General features: G+C 46.9%; 1 protein-coding gene across 2 annotated transcripts in view; it reads right to left on the bottom strand.

Moving 5' to 3' along the window:
- Nucleotides 1-13,308: 13,308 nt before the first annotated feature.
- PHACTR1 (phosphatase and actin regulator 1) overlaps nt 13,309-14,674 on the bottom strand; it is a 410,748-nt gene continuing 409,382 nt past the window's right edge. For both annotated transcript variants that reach the window (XM_026660202.2, XM_024202986.3), the window contains one exon: nt 13,309-14,533. In XM_026660202.2, the coding sequence (XP_026515987.1) occupies nt 14,518-14,533 (16 nt within the window). In that variant the 3' untranslated portion in view covers nt 13,309-14,517. The remainder of the gene's footprint in view (nt 14,534-14,674) is intronic.

Here is a 14,674-nt window from a genome sequence, read left to right as displayed (position 1 = left end):
GTATGTTCATCTGATTCTGGGGCTGGAAGAACCCAGCCTTGGGGAACCTAGGCCCTGCAGGATAGCTCCATTGGGAGGGAACTTGCAGCAGGGAGAAGTAGAGCTCCATATGAGAACACAAGTGACACAAGCAGTACATTGATAGAATTACAGAAACCTCTCCTACCCAGAAGAGTAAATCTAATAAACGAGCATACCCCAAAGTAAGGGGGAAAGCTGGGAACATTTGGCATTAGAAGAGTTCTGAGCAGCTCATTAACTGCCTAAGTCTTGATACTGCCCCACAGTTTGGTACATGCCCACTAGGCATGTACCAAAATGTTAATGCCTGTGGGGATTTAGGAGCTTAGATGGTTAGGCAGCAGCTGAGCAGTCGTTTGGTCAATGGTGCCTAAACATTGGACTTCAGGCACCTAAGTCCCTTTGTAAATCTAGCCCCTACTCCATGCCTCATTTCCCCCTATGAGAAACAAGTGTTATAGTAATACCCACATTAGGCTTTATGCCCTGCTAACAAAACATTTTGCAATGTAGTATTTACAGGTGAAACTATGCAAGTGTTAGCTTTGTTGGTTACACTTAAACCTACAGTGTTTATATTAAAAAAAGAACAACTCCAAACAGAACCTTTTCCTCTGCTTTCCCCTTCTTACCTCTGTCAAACGGGAAGACAAAGCTAGGCGGTCCCTCAGCCCTTACGTCTATGAAGGGAGAGTTAGAAAAAGCCTCAAGGTAGCTGCTGCTCTACACAAGCTGATAATGCTGTTCCCAAACTGGCCACCAGCGTGTACCTTTCAATGCAGAAGTAGAACACCCTCAAGACACAGCAAGATTGCAATCCATGTTGCAGATAATTATAGTGGGCTGTGCTACATTTAAGATTAAGGTGAACTTTCTGATTAAAGCTTGACTGTAAGTACTTCTAAAATCCACATTGCTACTTGCACTGCCTTGACACTTGGTGTGCCTCTTAGTGGCCCAGGGATAGCGAGATAGTCCCCTCATTGAGCAATGCCCCAATACACCTATAACACATACTCACTCTGTACTAAACAGGAGCTATCTACACCTGCCCGAAACGCCAACACGTAGCCTGCTTGACAGAAAGAACACCGCATCTGCTAAATTTTACAGCCCCCTCCCCTTAAAGCACACAGTGCCATCCAATGCTGTAGTTTCCACTTACCCTTCATTTAACTCACAGACCAGACTTGTCTCCCATCTAACCACTGACTAGCCCCAGGGCAGGAAGACCCCCCCCTCTACTGACAGCCTACACAACACAGTGCTGAAATGAGGCATACTGATCTCTCAGGGTACACATGCACCTCTTTCCTTTGCTAGCACACCTGGGGATCAAGGAGAAGGATTCACACAGACCCCCCAGATCACCTTATATCACAGTCACAGCTCGTCCAAGCTGCTCCAACCAATTCCTCTATCACTCAATACAGCTACACCTAATACTGTGAATACAGCTGGACCCGCAAGCTGATAATTGCCAGGGGCTATTGCTGGCTCCAGGGATGCAGAGTTACAGTACATGCCCACATAATCTTAACTCTTTAATTCTTGGATCTCAGTTTTGCTGAACTTCATGATATATAATAAAATCATAGGCTTAGAAGGGACCGCAAGGCCATCTGGTTGAATGTCCTACCAAGATGCAGGATTTGTTTTGTCTAAACCTCTAAAAACAGATGGCTAGTCACATGGGAGGTAGGTGAACCCCCCCCTCCCTTTCAGGGAGGCTAGCCCGTTCCCACCACCTGAGCCACCCCCCACGGCCTGCCAGAGCTTCGAGCAACCTCCCGCAGCTGGAGGCAGGGCCGGCTCCAAGGTTTTTGCCACCCCAAGTGGCGGGAAAACAAACAAACAGCAATTGCGATCGGCGGCACTTCGGCGGCAGCTCCACCGCGCCGCTTTTCTTCTTCGGTGGCAGGTCCGAGGGACCCGTCGCTGAATTGCCGCCGAAGAGCCCGACGTGCCGCCCCAAGCACCTGCTTGCTGAGCTGGTGCCTGGAGCCGGCCCTGGCTGGAGGAGCCCCGCCTGCTCCAACCACTGCCCCCCCCCAAGCGCTGGCCCAAGCCACTGGCACCCCCCCACTGGCCCCAGTGCTGTGCCGGGCTGCCCCTGGCCACCAGCAGGCCCAAACTCAGGGCTGCGGGCTGGAGTTGAGCCCCGGGCACCCTGCCGGCCTCAGCCTGCCCTGGTCTGTGATACCTGCCGCCCATGGCTGTTCAGTCTCTTCTGTGAAAACCTCCTGTGCAGGACATTCCACGACTTCCTTCGGTGGTTTGTTCCATTGTCCTACTGTTCTTACCAGAGGCGGATTAAGGGTTTCCTGGGGCCCTGAGCCAGAGCAAATGGGGGCCCCTCCCCACCCCTTCCACCTACAGTCCCTCCCCACCGCTTCCATCTGCGGCCCCGCCCACAGCCCCACCCCTTTCTGCCTCTTCCCCAGACCCCGCCCCATTCCACCCAGGGTCTCCCCCATTTCATCCCCACACTGTGGCACCGCAACCCCTTTTGCTTCTTTCTGCTCCCCCCCCATTTTGGCCCCAAGACCGGAGAAGCTCTGTCCCCGCACCACAGCCCCGGGGATGGGGAGTGAGAGCTCCTCTAGTTCCAGGGCTCCAGCGGGGGTCCAGTGCTGGGGCTTCCCCGCCATTCCCCGCACTTCTGCTGGGGGTTCCCCCCCGTCCCATGGCTTCTGCCGAGAATGGGGTCAGGGGGGTGAAAGGGGGGGGCACGTGGGTGCTTTTCTGGGCCCGTGGCTTCTGCCAGGGACGGGGTTGGGGGCGGGGGTTGCAGACGCAGATGCTTTCCTTAGCCATCTGCCCGGCAGCCAGGGCTCTGCGCTTCTGCTGCCAGGCCACAGATTTTTTTCCAGGGCCCCCTAGCTGGCCGGGGCCCCGGTGCACAGGTCCCGTTGGCCCAATGGTTAATCCGCCACCAGTTCTTACAGTTAAGAAATTTTCCCTGAGATTTAATCTAAATCTGCTATGCTGCGGCTTGAACCCACTGCCTCTTGTCCTGCCTTCTGTGGCTAGAGAGAACAATTTTTCTCCAAGCCTTTCAAGTATTTGAAGACAGTGATCATGACCCCCTTAATCCCCTCTTTTCCAAACTAAACATACCCAGTTCCTTCAGCCTTTGCTCGTATGGCTGCATTCCATCCCTTTGATCATCTTTGTCACTCACCTCTGGATCCTTTCCAATTTCTCTACATCCTTTCTATACAGCGGTGACCAAAATTGGGGACACTACTCCAGCTGAGGCCAAACCAGCACCGCCGAGGAGAGTGGTATCAACTCCCATGACCATAGGTGTAGTCTGACTGCTGTATTTGGGGGCGGGGTCTGGGGTGGAGCAGGGGTCGAGCACCACCCCGGGAACTGAGGAAATCGGCGCCTATGACCTGGGCTACTGGACTGGTGCTGGGGGGATGGGATGGGACAGCTCAATGGGGGAGCCCCAGCTGCTGCTGTGGTGACCCTGAGGACGGGAGCTGTGGCCATTCTGGCATCGGCTGATGCAGTGATGTGGCTGCTCTGGTGCCTCCCTGTGCTGCTGCGGCTGCTGCAAGGGGACGCCATGTCGGGCTCTCACTCTCCTGCCCCCATTCCCACATTCCCTTCTCTTACCCATTCCCCTTTCCTCCTACTCCCCATCCCCTTCTCTTCCCCCTGCCTTACCACCCCCTTTCCCACTGTCTCTTCACCCTACCACTCCCCTCCTACTCCTCTCCCTCCCCATGGGCACTCACTGTTGTACAGGAAACAGGCGGCACTAGGACCCACGAGGTAGCATCCTGGTGCTGGGGCAGCAACCCAGAGCAGCTGCCCTGTCCTGCTCCCTTTGCCTGGCCTGGTGGGTGGGGGAGGCGCAGTGTGGGAAGGACAGCCCACCCTCCCTGCCACAGGCCAAGCAGCACAAGCCCTGCAGGTCAGCTCGGCACTTGCAAAAATTGGCGGGGTGTGTGTGGCATGTGCCCCCCCACATCACTTCTGTTTGGGATGGGACAATGCCCCCCAGCAACCCCCAAAATACACCCCTGCTTGTGACTTGCATGCTATGACTCTGTTAATGCAACCCAAAACTGCATTTGCATTTTCTGCAACAGCATGGCATTGTTGACTCATGTGAGGTTGTGATCCACCACAGCTTTGAGATCCTTCTCAGGAGTGCTGCTGCCAAGCCAGTTATCCCCTTTTCTGTATTAGTGAATTTGGTTTTTCTTCCCTAAGTGTAGCACCTTACATTTGTCTTGCTTGAATTACATTTGGTTATCTATAGTCCAGTTCTATACTTTATCAAGATCCCTTTGAATTTTAGTTCTATCTTCCAAAGTGTCTGCAACCCTCTCTAGCTTTATGTCACCTGCAAATTTGATCAGTACACTTTCTATTCCTACATCCAGATTATTAATAAAGATGTAAAATAACACCAGACCCAGAACAGATCCCTGTGGAACCCCACTTGAGACCTCCCTCCAATCTAACATCATTCCATTAGTTTCTCTTTGTTTGCGGTTGGTTAATCAAGCTGGTTTGGCATGATTTGTTCTTAGTAAATCCATAGTGGCTGCTAGTGATCACACCTTCATCCTCCAGGTATTCGCAAAACTTGTAAAATTTTGTTAACATCGAGTGGGGATGATTATGCCTTGAAGTGCATAGGTGAGAAAAATCCCAGACATGATCTATGACCCAAAACTTGACACTATTACATGCTTAAAGTTATCCATCATGTGAGAGAAGACTGGTTTTTCTCTCCCACGTCCTCTGCAACATATAGTACCCCTCTCCCCATTTCCAGCTCACCCCTCCCTTCCTGTCCCATAAGCACTTTAGAAACCAGGTGTGCATGAAAAGTGGTTAGAATCTGAACTTTAAGAAAAAGCTGCATCTCAAGTGTCACACTCAACTGTCCCCCAATTTGGATCACTAACCCTACCATGTGTCCCCCAGAGGCACCCTGAGTATCAAGGGAATCTGAGTAACCATGCAGTACTTAGCTGAGCCTTAACAGAAAGCAAGTCTTAACCTCAGCTAAGGCAGAAGTTGGTGCCTGGCCTGCTAAACCCAGGGTTGTGAGTTCAATCCTTGAGGGGGTCACTTAGCAATCTGGCTAAATCAGTACTTGGTCCTGCTAGTGAAGGCAAGGGGCTGGACTCAATGACTCTTCAGGGTCCCTTCCAGTCTAGGAGATAGGTATATCTCCATATCTTTAATGAAGTTAATCATCACCAATGGATTTGCTATATCCAGATCCACAGCACTGGAGGCTCTGAGAGGTATGAAGTGGCCCATTCCATTATCACTCAGTGTGAGAATCTCATGTGAAGGAGTCAAGTATCAGAGGGGTAGCTGTGTTAGTCTGGATCTGTAAAAAGCGACAAAGAGTCCTGTGGCACCTTATAGACTAACAGAAGTATTGGAGCATAAGCTTTTGTGGGTGAATACCCACTTCGTCAGACGCATGTCATGTGAAGGAGAACACCCTATGGAGATGAATACAGCCTGAAACAATATAGCTGAGACAGGTGAACTACTTCAGTAATCTCAGTGGGTGCCCTCATGTCTCCAATGAGTACTTGAAAGCCTGTGATACCATCAAGCCTCACAGCAGTGTCAGCAATGTGTTCTCTTGAAGCATGCTCCGAGTGTGCCTGTTCTCAGCTGCCCACCCAGAGGGGCTCACATGCGGGGACATGGAGAGGGGCTGTAATCCACCTGGAAAGACAAGGCCCCCCCACATCCCAGCTCCCAAGAGACAGCAGCATCTTAGATACCTACCAAAGGGGCACGGCCATGCCTCACCCACATCCTGGTACACACATGGGAGGAGAGAATGAGGCTGACAGGCCATGCCAATCCCTCCCACCTGCATGTCCCCCCCAACCTTAGTATCCCATCCCTTCCCTAATCTCCACCTCCCCGCCGAGCTGAGCCACCCTTCCCACACCACCACTCCACTCCACTGCCCCTCCCCCCCACCACTCAATGATGGTGGGCGGGTGGCTGGTGAGCAGGGATCCGGCCAGCAGCAGGATTTACCAGTACTGATGGGGGCAGTGGATTAGAAAATATGGGACAATTTGCCCGTTTTTAAGAAAAAGTCAGGACACCTGGTCACCCTAGTCTTAGAAGTTTTAGGCATGCACCTAAGTTGAGAGCCAGACTCTTGGGCTAAGATTGTTCTGAATTTTGGTCCCCAGAAGGCTTGAGGGTGCCAGGCCCTCTCTAGGGATAACACTTGAGTGACTGAGTCCCTGGAGCAGCAATCACAGCCTTGTTTCCATTCCTATCTGCACAGAGAGAAGTTAGAAGAATCCATAAACCGTAAGAAAGACTTTTACAGGGGGCTGGATCTTGGGAATCCCTTTGTCAAATGGTCCTAAATTTGGTTTACTAACTCTCACCACCATCCGCATGAGGCATGCCAAATATCAAGACAATGCAATTAATTGTACAGATTTTATGGCACTTAGACTAATCAAGCATTAAACAAAGCTGGTCTAAAATTGCTGCTTCTGCACATGACACTAATGCTGTTCCCAAACTGGCCACCAGAGTGTACCTTTCAATGGAGATTAGGAGAACCCTCTTCCTCCAGACTGAGCAAGATTATAATCCATGTGCTGGTAATAAACTAACCTTAATGAAAGCACAGGCCTCTCCTTCATTAGTCCAGTCTGGAGCACTACTTTAGCTTTTAAAGTTTGAAAGAAGCAGCTGATTCAGGAAGGTTACATTAGTCTGTCAGAGAGCAGTCAGTCTACAGCAACTGAGTATAATCAGACACCTGTAGCAGCCGGGCTCATCTGTTCTGAACTAATGGCAAATCCAGATGTTCCTCCTAATTTTTTAATCACTGGAAGTTTTGAATAGGCTTTTCTCTTGCTTACTGTACTTAATAACTAAGGTAGGCAGTACAGCTGCACAGATGAATGTGGAAGTTGGCCAATGAGGCTGAGGCAATATGAGATGCTGAGAAGTGTGTGTGAGTGTGGGGGGAGGAGTAGAGTGGTGGGAAGGAAGAGACAGAAAGCAACTAATAGAAGAGAGCAAATGTTTATTTAAAAGTAGAAAATCTAGCCCCATACTTGATGGGTTGTGTATAAACCAAGCTTGAAATGCAGGCAGCCTTGCCGAGCTGTAACTCAGTAATGGTGGTAACTCATGGGTCTGTAGTTAAAACACATAGTATCTTGTTGCTGTTTAGTCAAAGTAAATGGATTCCCCTCCCCCATTTTCCTTATAAAAAGGGATTGCTAAAAACGTAAGCATTTGAAAACGCTGGCAGAATTACCATGTTTGGTCTGCTATAGAACCCATCAGCAATAGAGAGGAGGCAGAGCACAACTGGGACTGGTAAAATACCTAGAACTCCCTGTTCTACCTGAGCAATCCAAAGCCACCTGGCTTTTTAGAGAGCAAATGCTATTGCCATCTGAGAGTTATTCAGAGACCAATGTGAAGCACATCGGGACTAAAATCCACAAAGGCACTGTCACCAGGACAGGTTATTGCCTGGTAGACCTGACTACCACAGACATGAAGGAGGGGAGGCGACAGAACACGGCAGTTCTTCAGACACAGATTCTGGGTTTCACAAAGTGCAATCAAAGACTTTTTTCCCCTTCAGGAACTCAAATTACAAGTCTCTAAAGGGAGACAAGCCCAGCTTATGCCCACTACAGTACCTTCATTTCCAATGAGCTGTCATTCTCTCCCATACTCTGCTCTCAGGCTCCGGTCTAGCCTTCCTCTGCTACTTGTCACTCTCCACACTACAAACTTTCTCTAAGCCAGCCTCAGAAAGAAAGCAGCAGCAAACACACCCTTCCACATGTGAGACCTCTCCACCCAGCCCCCTACTATTCCCAACAGCTTCTGAGGGGATTGTAGTTTATTAGAGCCAGCTAGACTACCTACAGCTGCCTTGTTTAATTTGTCCTAGGGAGTTATTCATTGCATGAGTGGCAGGTGTCCTGCTGCCAAGTGGAATTCACAGTCTTGAATTAGGTGCCTAAAAATGGGATTCACAAAAGCCAGCAACAACTCCAACAGGAGAGGCTGAAAGAGCCTCACCCGAGAATATCCAATAGGCTGGGCGTTAAAGGCATGCACCCGGGGGACACAGTTTCAAGTCCCTGCTCCAAATCCAGCAGCATGGGGATTTGAAAACAGGTGTTCCACATCCCAGGTGAGTGTCCCAGCTACTGAGCTATTGGGTATTGTAGTACACGTGCCAGGCAGCCTGCCCCCAAAATTCCTCATCTGGTCACCCTTGTTCTCTTTTGTGCTGGTGAGGCATGCTCAGAGAATGCCTACTGGATCAGGCTCTGCAGGCAAGATTGGCAGGGAAACACCTAGTCTGAGAATCCAACCAGGTCTTAGGCATCCTGCTACAGTACCAAGAAGCTTGGTGTCATCAGGATTTAGGCAGTTTTGTGTATGCTCACTGGCGGAAACTGAGGCAACTAAGGGATTTTACTAGCAGACATTTAGGTGCCTAGAGGGTTAGGCAGCAACTGAACAGGGGCTTTAAGAATCTCAGGGGCACAAAGTGGTGGTTTAGCTCCTAAATACCTTTGTGGATTTTATCCTTGATGGTTTTAGCCCAGCTCTCTGGGGACACTAGTTCACATCACAAATTACCCTGGACCGCATGGGCATGGTGGGGGTGTTACCGTCACATCTGTCTGTGTAGAGAAGAATATTAATAGTGGAGTGTGGGGAAGCTTGTACTTCAGCACCTCAAGCTGTTCTCCCTTCAGGGATAGGAAATTTCACTCTGCAGTGCTGTTAAGCTGGCAACCTTTATAAAGAATAAAGGCACTTGGAGAAAAGAAAAAAGAGGAGCAGAAGCCCTTTGTTTGCAAGAGCCTGAATGAGTATTTCTCTTCCTGTGGCTTTTGCTAAATTGTAATGGGCCTTTGTTGCTGATTGCGCTTGTCTGATCAAAATCTGCTCTAACACTATCCACAAAACTTCTGTGCCTGTGAGATTTCCAGAACGGGGAGACCACTACAGATGTGACTCCTGTAAAGGGCACTCGAAGGAAAGCAAAAAACATGCTGAGAGGGATTTTTCTGCAGTGAAGACCAATGTTTACTAGCTTGGTGTTTGGGACAATTGTAGCTGCAGAGTGAACAGCCAATCTCCTTCAGTTTTCTTTGCTGAGCCTTCCCAGAGATGGTGGACTAGATCCTCAGCTGTTGTAAACTGGCATAGCTCCACTGAAGTCAGTAGGGCCATGCCAATTTACACCCTCTGAGGATCTGTCATCCTGATTACAATCATTTTTCCCTTACAGGCCTAACACTGGGGTTGTAAGCACTCAACACCTCACATAGCAGGGCTGGTAACTTAAAGTACATTTTTTTTTTTTGCAGTATCTGGCAAAGAATATAACAGGAGGTGAATAAAATACACAAGACCAGGAAAGGTTTTTTTAAAATGATTTTTTTTAAAGAAACTGCATACATCAGAGACAAACAATAATTTAAATACCATGCAGTTTCAGTATGTACAAAATCTAGGACATAGAGATCCAGTTTACTTTTTCTTCTAGTTATTTACATGGTTTTCATACAGTCATAATCTGTTAAATTACAATACTGGAAGAGCACATGATTGACAGTCACCACATTCACTCCTATACAAAGACAAACTATGTACATACACTTGGATATCAGCTGGAAAATGCAACTGGTTCTGGAGTATGTGAGACGCATGGAAAAGCAGTTAATGTACCCTTCACATACTTTGTTTTTATAGAAGTGATACTAAATTAGAGCTGGGTGAGCAGTGGGAAAGATCATTTGTAACCATTTCTGTTGGCCAAGTTTTCATCCTTTTCTTCCATGGATATTTGTACAAAGTGGGTTTATTTGAAGGAACATTGGGGGATGGATGTTCTGCGTGTCATAACCCTATTTGCATGTGAACCTGGGTATGTGTGTGTGAATGTAAGTATTTGCTGGTCATTTTTGGAAGTGCTCTCCTCCGGTTTATAAAGTTTCAGCTGTCCAGTCGGCATGCAGAAGCAGTAACATGTTATTCAGGTGACCAATCACACCTGATGAAGAGAGAATAGTCAATGACAAAGTGAAGTGCTTGCATGTAACTCTGAGGTTGCAACCTCTCAAGGGTTCATTGAACAACTACAAATAAATAAATTAGTAAAAATAGAAGCTTATTATTATTATTCACTATTTTTCCTGGTAGCGTGTCCTAGGCACCAGATGCACAACAGGCCCTGCCCCAAAGAGTTTATATATACCCTGAAACCTACTCCGATCTGAAATGGATAATGCACAGTACATTGTTCACTATGAATAGTTCACTCAGCTCTATTTTACACGATTTCCGGCCTGGAGGTGGAGGAATAGACGTCACCATCACTTCTCAGTAGTTTGTGTCACTTTCTCAAACTAAGCAAAACATTTAATTAGAAGTTTTATGATTATTTTTACCACAACTCCTTGTTTTTTCCCCTTCAATTTTCCACTAATATTTCCATAAGTTCTAGAGCAGATGTTGCATTACACCTTGTAAGTATTAACATTGATTCATTAGATTATTACCAATATATTTTCTTTTTCACCATTGGCATTTTTTCCTCCACATAGTTTTTAGCAATCAATGATGAGTAGATGAAAATTTTGCTCTCATCAACCTAGTTTTGTTTCTTTAAGCCGGTTAAAGTGAATTGTGTGCTATTATGATTATAAATCCTTCTAATACAAATGAAACTCATTGCTGATAACTGAGCGTTCAGTAGAAAAATTATCTGCTTTATTATTAGCTTGGCCAATTTTTTTTTAAGAAAAGCTCACTCCTTGTTTCAGATGGAATCCCAAGTACAGTAACTCAGTGGACATGGCTTTAGCAGAGTATTTGATGGGAAAAGCATTTGCACTTCTGCAGAAAATAGATTTAAAAAAAAAATAGTCTGTCCTCATTTTTCTCTTAAACTTCCATGAATGTCAATCGGAGTGATGTAAGTAAACTGAGGGCACAATGCAGTGTTCAGTCACCAACAAGTCACCTTTCAGGAAGATGCCTTGTCAGGGCATAACTCCTGCTAAACACCCAAACATCCTTAGGCTTGGGGGAGAAGAAATGCCAGCTGTGTAGCATGGACTGATGCTGCTACGCTGGGCATTTCACCTGGATTCCCCCGCAATGTGCTGTAGCTGCAGCTCATGAGAAATATGGCAGTTCCACTGTTTCAGATCAGAGCGGAACTGCAATGTCTTCTGCTAGAATGTCAGGCAAATGGAAGAATACCTCAAGCGCCTTCCACATCTTGTCTCAGTGCCGAGCAAATCCTGAAAAAAACTTCCTGGGAGTTCAGTGGGATCTGGCTTTATTCCTTATCTCCAGCCACAGGGTAGCGTGCAATATTGTGACCATACAGTAGAGACCTCGCTCTGGGTAAACTAGAAAACCACTGAGCAGGGCCAGTTCAGTCCGGCTGCCTGACCTGCAGGTGTACCGGGGGTTGCGACATGGCCCTGACACACAAGGGACAGGTTGTATTGCTACAGTGGCATTTCCTGTGTGCGCTCCTCCACCAGCGGCTTAGTGTTGCCTGAGAAGTCTGCAGTGATAGCAACAGCTTGATGCCTATCCCCTTATCTCAGCCTCTCATTCCTCCTGTTTAACAAGAAACCCAAATCCACCCGTTCCATTCCTTAGTGCCTCCCACCAACACACAAGTTCTGAATACTCTGATTTCTGTCGCTACTGCTTCCTCAGCCCTCCCATCTGACTTAACCTCAGACAACCAGGCAGAGATGCCAGGACATGTGGGCAGCCGTGGGAGGTCACATTCTGAATCCCGGGGCTTGCAGCTGTTTGAAGCAGCCATGTTACCAGGCCATTTCATAATGCAATGTGCACATACAAATGCCAAGACCTTTGTTTTCTTCTTTCAAGCCATGTGTGAGAGTGAATTTAATAATATGCACACCTGTGGTTTCAGGGAAAAAACCCTGCAGCAATATGTGCTAGGCGGATAGCTGCTCTGCTGTTCCTGCACTGTGCTGATAACGTTGAACATCAGGTTCTCACTGCTGGTGAACTCTTGTCTGAGGATCTGCATTGTGCTTCCCCACTAACTTTAATCTGCAGTGTCCTGCAATCAAGTCAGTTAGAACTCGTCACTGGCAGATCATATTTATACAGAAGGCAGGGCTTCCTCTGTCTAAGATAAATCATCTTCTCCCAGAGTGTATGGGGATTATTATTTTCTTTTGACAAGTCCAGGTAAGTATATCCTGTGCGTGTGATGAGGATGCAGGAATCATCTTTATTTTTAGGCTGTTGTGAAACCACTAACTAGTGCTAGGTAATAACTTCAAAGACCTATTACCTCAAATAGAAATGAGGCAAAAGGGCAACAGTCAGTACTTTGGCTCCTGTGGGAATGGCTGAGGTGCTCTTTGCTTTCTTTTGAATGCCCTCCACCCTGTAACAGACATTCAATATTCCCCAAATGCTCACTCATAAGTCACATGGGTGATCTCAGATGAGACTGAAACGCTTCCACTCTTCTCAGATACAGCCCAATCCTGGCAGGTTCTGACCAGCCTCAGTTCCTTAATGAAATCAATAGGCATTATTCTGATGTAATTTACGTGGGCTTTATACTAATGTAACTTCACTGAGTTAGATGGGGTTGCTGCTGATTTACACCAGGGCAAGTGGGATGAGAAACAGGTCCAAGAGGAGCTGAGCGTGTGCTGCACATAACTGGACACATAATATACACCTGTTAAAGCAACCTCAATCTGATGCTAATCTGAAATCGGTGGAGGGGGTGGGTATTGTATTACCAGGGCACTCCAGGGAAGAATAGGAGGAAGGGTGAGTGGTTGTGTGTGCACGTGAACTCTTGCAAAGGTTACCGTTGTCATAGAAAACCTAGGCCTCCCTGCACAAACTTTCAAAAGCAAAATAACATTTGATATTATTCCACAGTCATGATCCAGAGCATTGCAACTTACAGTAATGTTAGTTCAGCGTTTTGGCCCATTTATACAGAGTGCAGCAGTATATTTTCTCATAAGGGATGGAATCACAGACATTTGTTTCCAGCTTGATAGGTTTATATTGTGTCAGGGCTGGATGCTGCAAGGCGCTGAACCCTCTGGTCCTGATCCCGCAAAGCACTTCAGCACGTGCTTGACTTTAATTAAGCATCTGAATAATCTCATTGGTTTCAAAGTGACTACTCCCATGTTTAATTAAAGTTAACCACATACTGAATTGCTTTGCTGGGTCAGGGCTAGAGTGATCACCCCCTTGTAGTACTGAGCTGTAAGTGGCCATTTTAACAGATAAAAGCATGCCAGTATAAAAAAGCCTCTGGGTTTTTGCCTATTGCCTTGGTTCTAAATACTGCAGACAATTCTGAGCCATCCATAACAATACAATAGTATATTTTTGTTACACGAGGCCCACGTTTTGCTACACCAGAACCAAGAAAAGATTATTCTCAATATGATTGAAGTGCAGGCCTGTACATGCCCAATCTGCCCTTTAAAAATTTCAGACATACAGAATAATACATATCCCATGGATACCTTCTTGGAATCCAGACCTTGGACCTGAGTCACTGCTGCCTTACACCTGTGTGAACTGGAGGGAAAACCCAGCTATTCTGATTTGATTGTGCTCTACACGCCTTTACGATCACTAGGCACAGGTACCAATGACTACACAAGGTCAAGGCAGTGCCTTTCGCTTGTTATTTACCAATATTATTGTTTTTAATGTTTGTGGAGTCATAATTAGGTTTGGAAAACAAAAAGTTGATTGAGCCAAACCACCCTTCAGTAAGGAATGCTGTTCTTGTTCTTGTGAACCAAAATGGTGATGATCAACCAGTCACAAACTCCTCCATGGAAAGTGAATTTCTTTGTACTCGGAAAGTGGGCAGGTCCTGAGAGCAGTTCTCCTCCCTCATTGTCCTTCTAAGGTGCTCCTAAACTGAATGAAGTGTTTGGACTAAAAGTGCTTTAACGTGGCTGCAGGCCTCTTGGAGGCTTCACCCAGCACAGTCATTCCCAGAACACCACCAAGTGCCTCAGCTTTCTTTGGAGTCAGGCGACAGATGCTTGCAAGGATGCGCGGTGACTGAAGACAGAATGGACGCATTACCAGTTGGGCTTGGACAAATATGGTGAATCCACATGCCAGGAAGTCATAAACATAGATGCCAGCTCTTGGTATGATTCCCACCAGGGGTATTTTCTATTATCGAAGCTTGTGCCAGCAGGTCTGATGATGTAGCAGTACCCATCACATGTAAGTACAATTTCCATTTTTGCTTCTCCCCCCCTTTATTTTCATTTATCTCTTTAATTTAATTATTTTAAAAAGGCAGTTCAGAAGATTTACATTGTACGCAACAGGAAGTGAATAATACCAGCACTTACGGTTCTTTTTAGTTAGGTTTTAAAGATGGCATAGTAGTCAAGTAGAATTGAACTGCTACGGTCTATGAAACCTAAAAGAGACAGGATGAATGAAAAATTCAATACTTTGCAACAAGCTTGTTCTCACATACATATTATATGTCACCAAAGAGGTGGCATTATTTAAATGGTTTAGGGCAACGGCATTGGACACCAGGATTCCTGGGCTCTGT

This window comes from Terrapene carolina, unplaced genomic scaffold (assembly GCF_002925995.2).
Source record: "Terrapene carolina triunguis isolate 2854851 unplaced genomic scaffold, T_m_triunguis-2.0 Scaffold58, whole genome shotgun sequence".
Lineage (NCBI taxonomy): Eukaryota > Metazoa > Chordata > Testudines > Emydidae > Terrapene > Terrapene triunguis.
The sequence above is the reverse complement of the archived record's forward strand: the minus strand, read 5'-3'. Positions and strand labels throughout refer to the sequence as shown.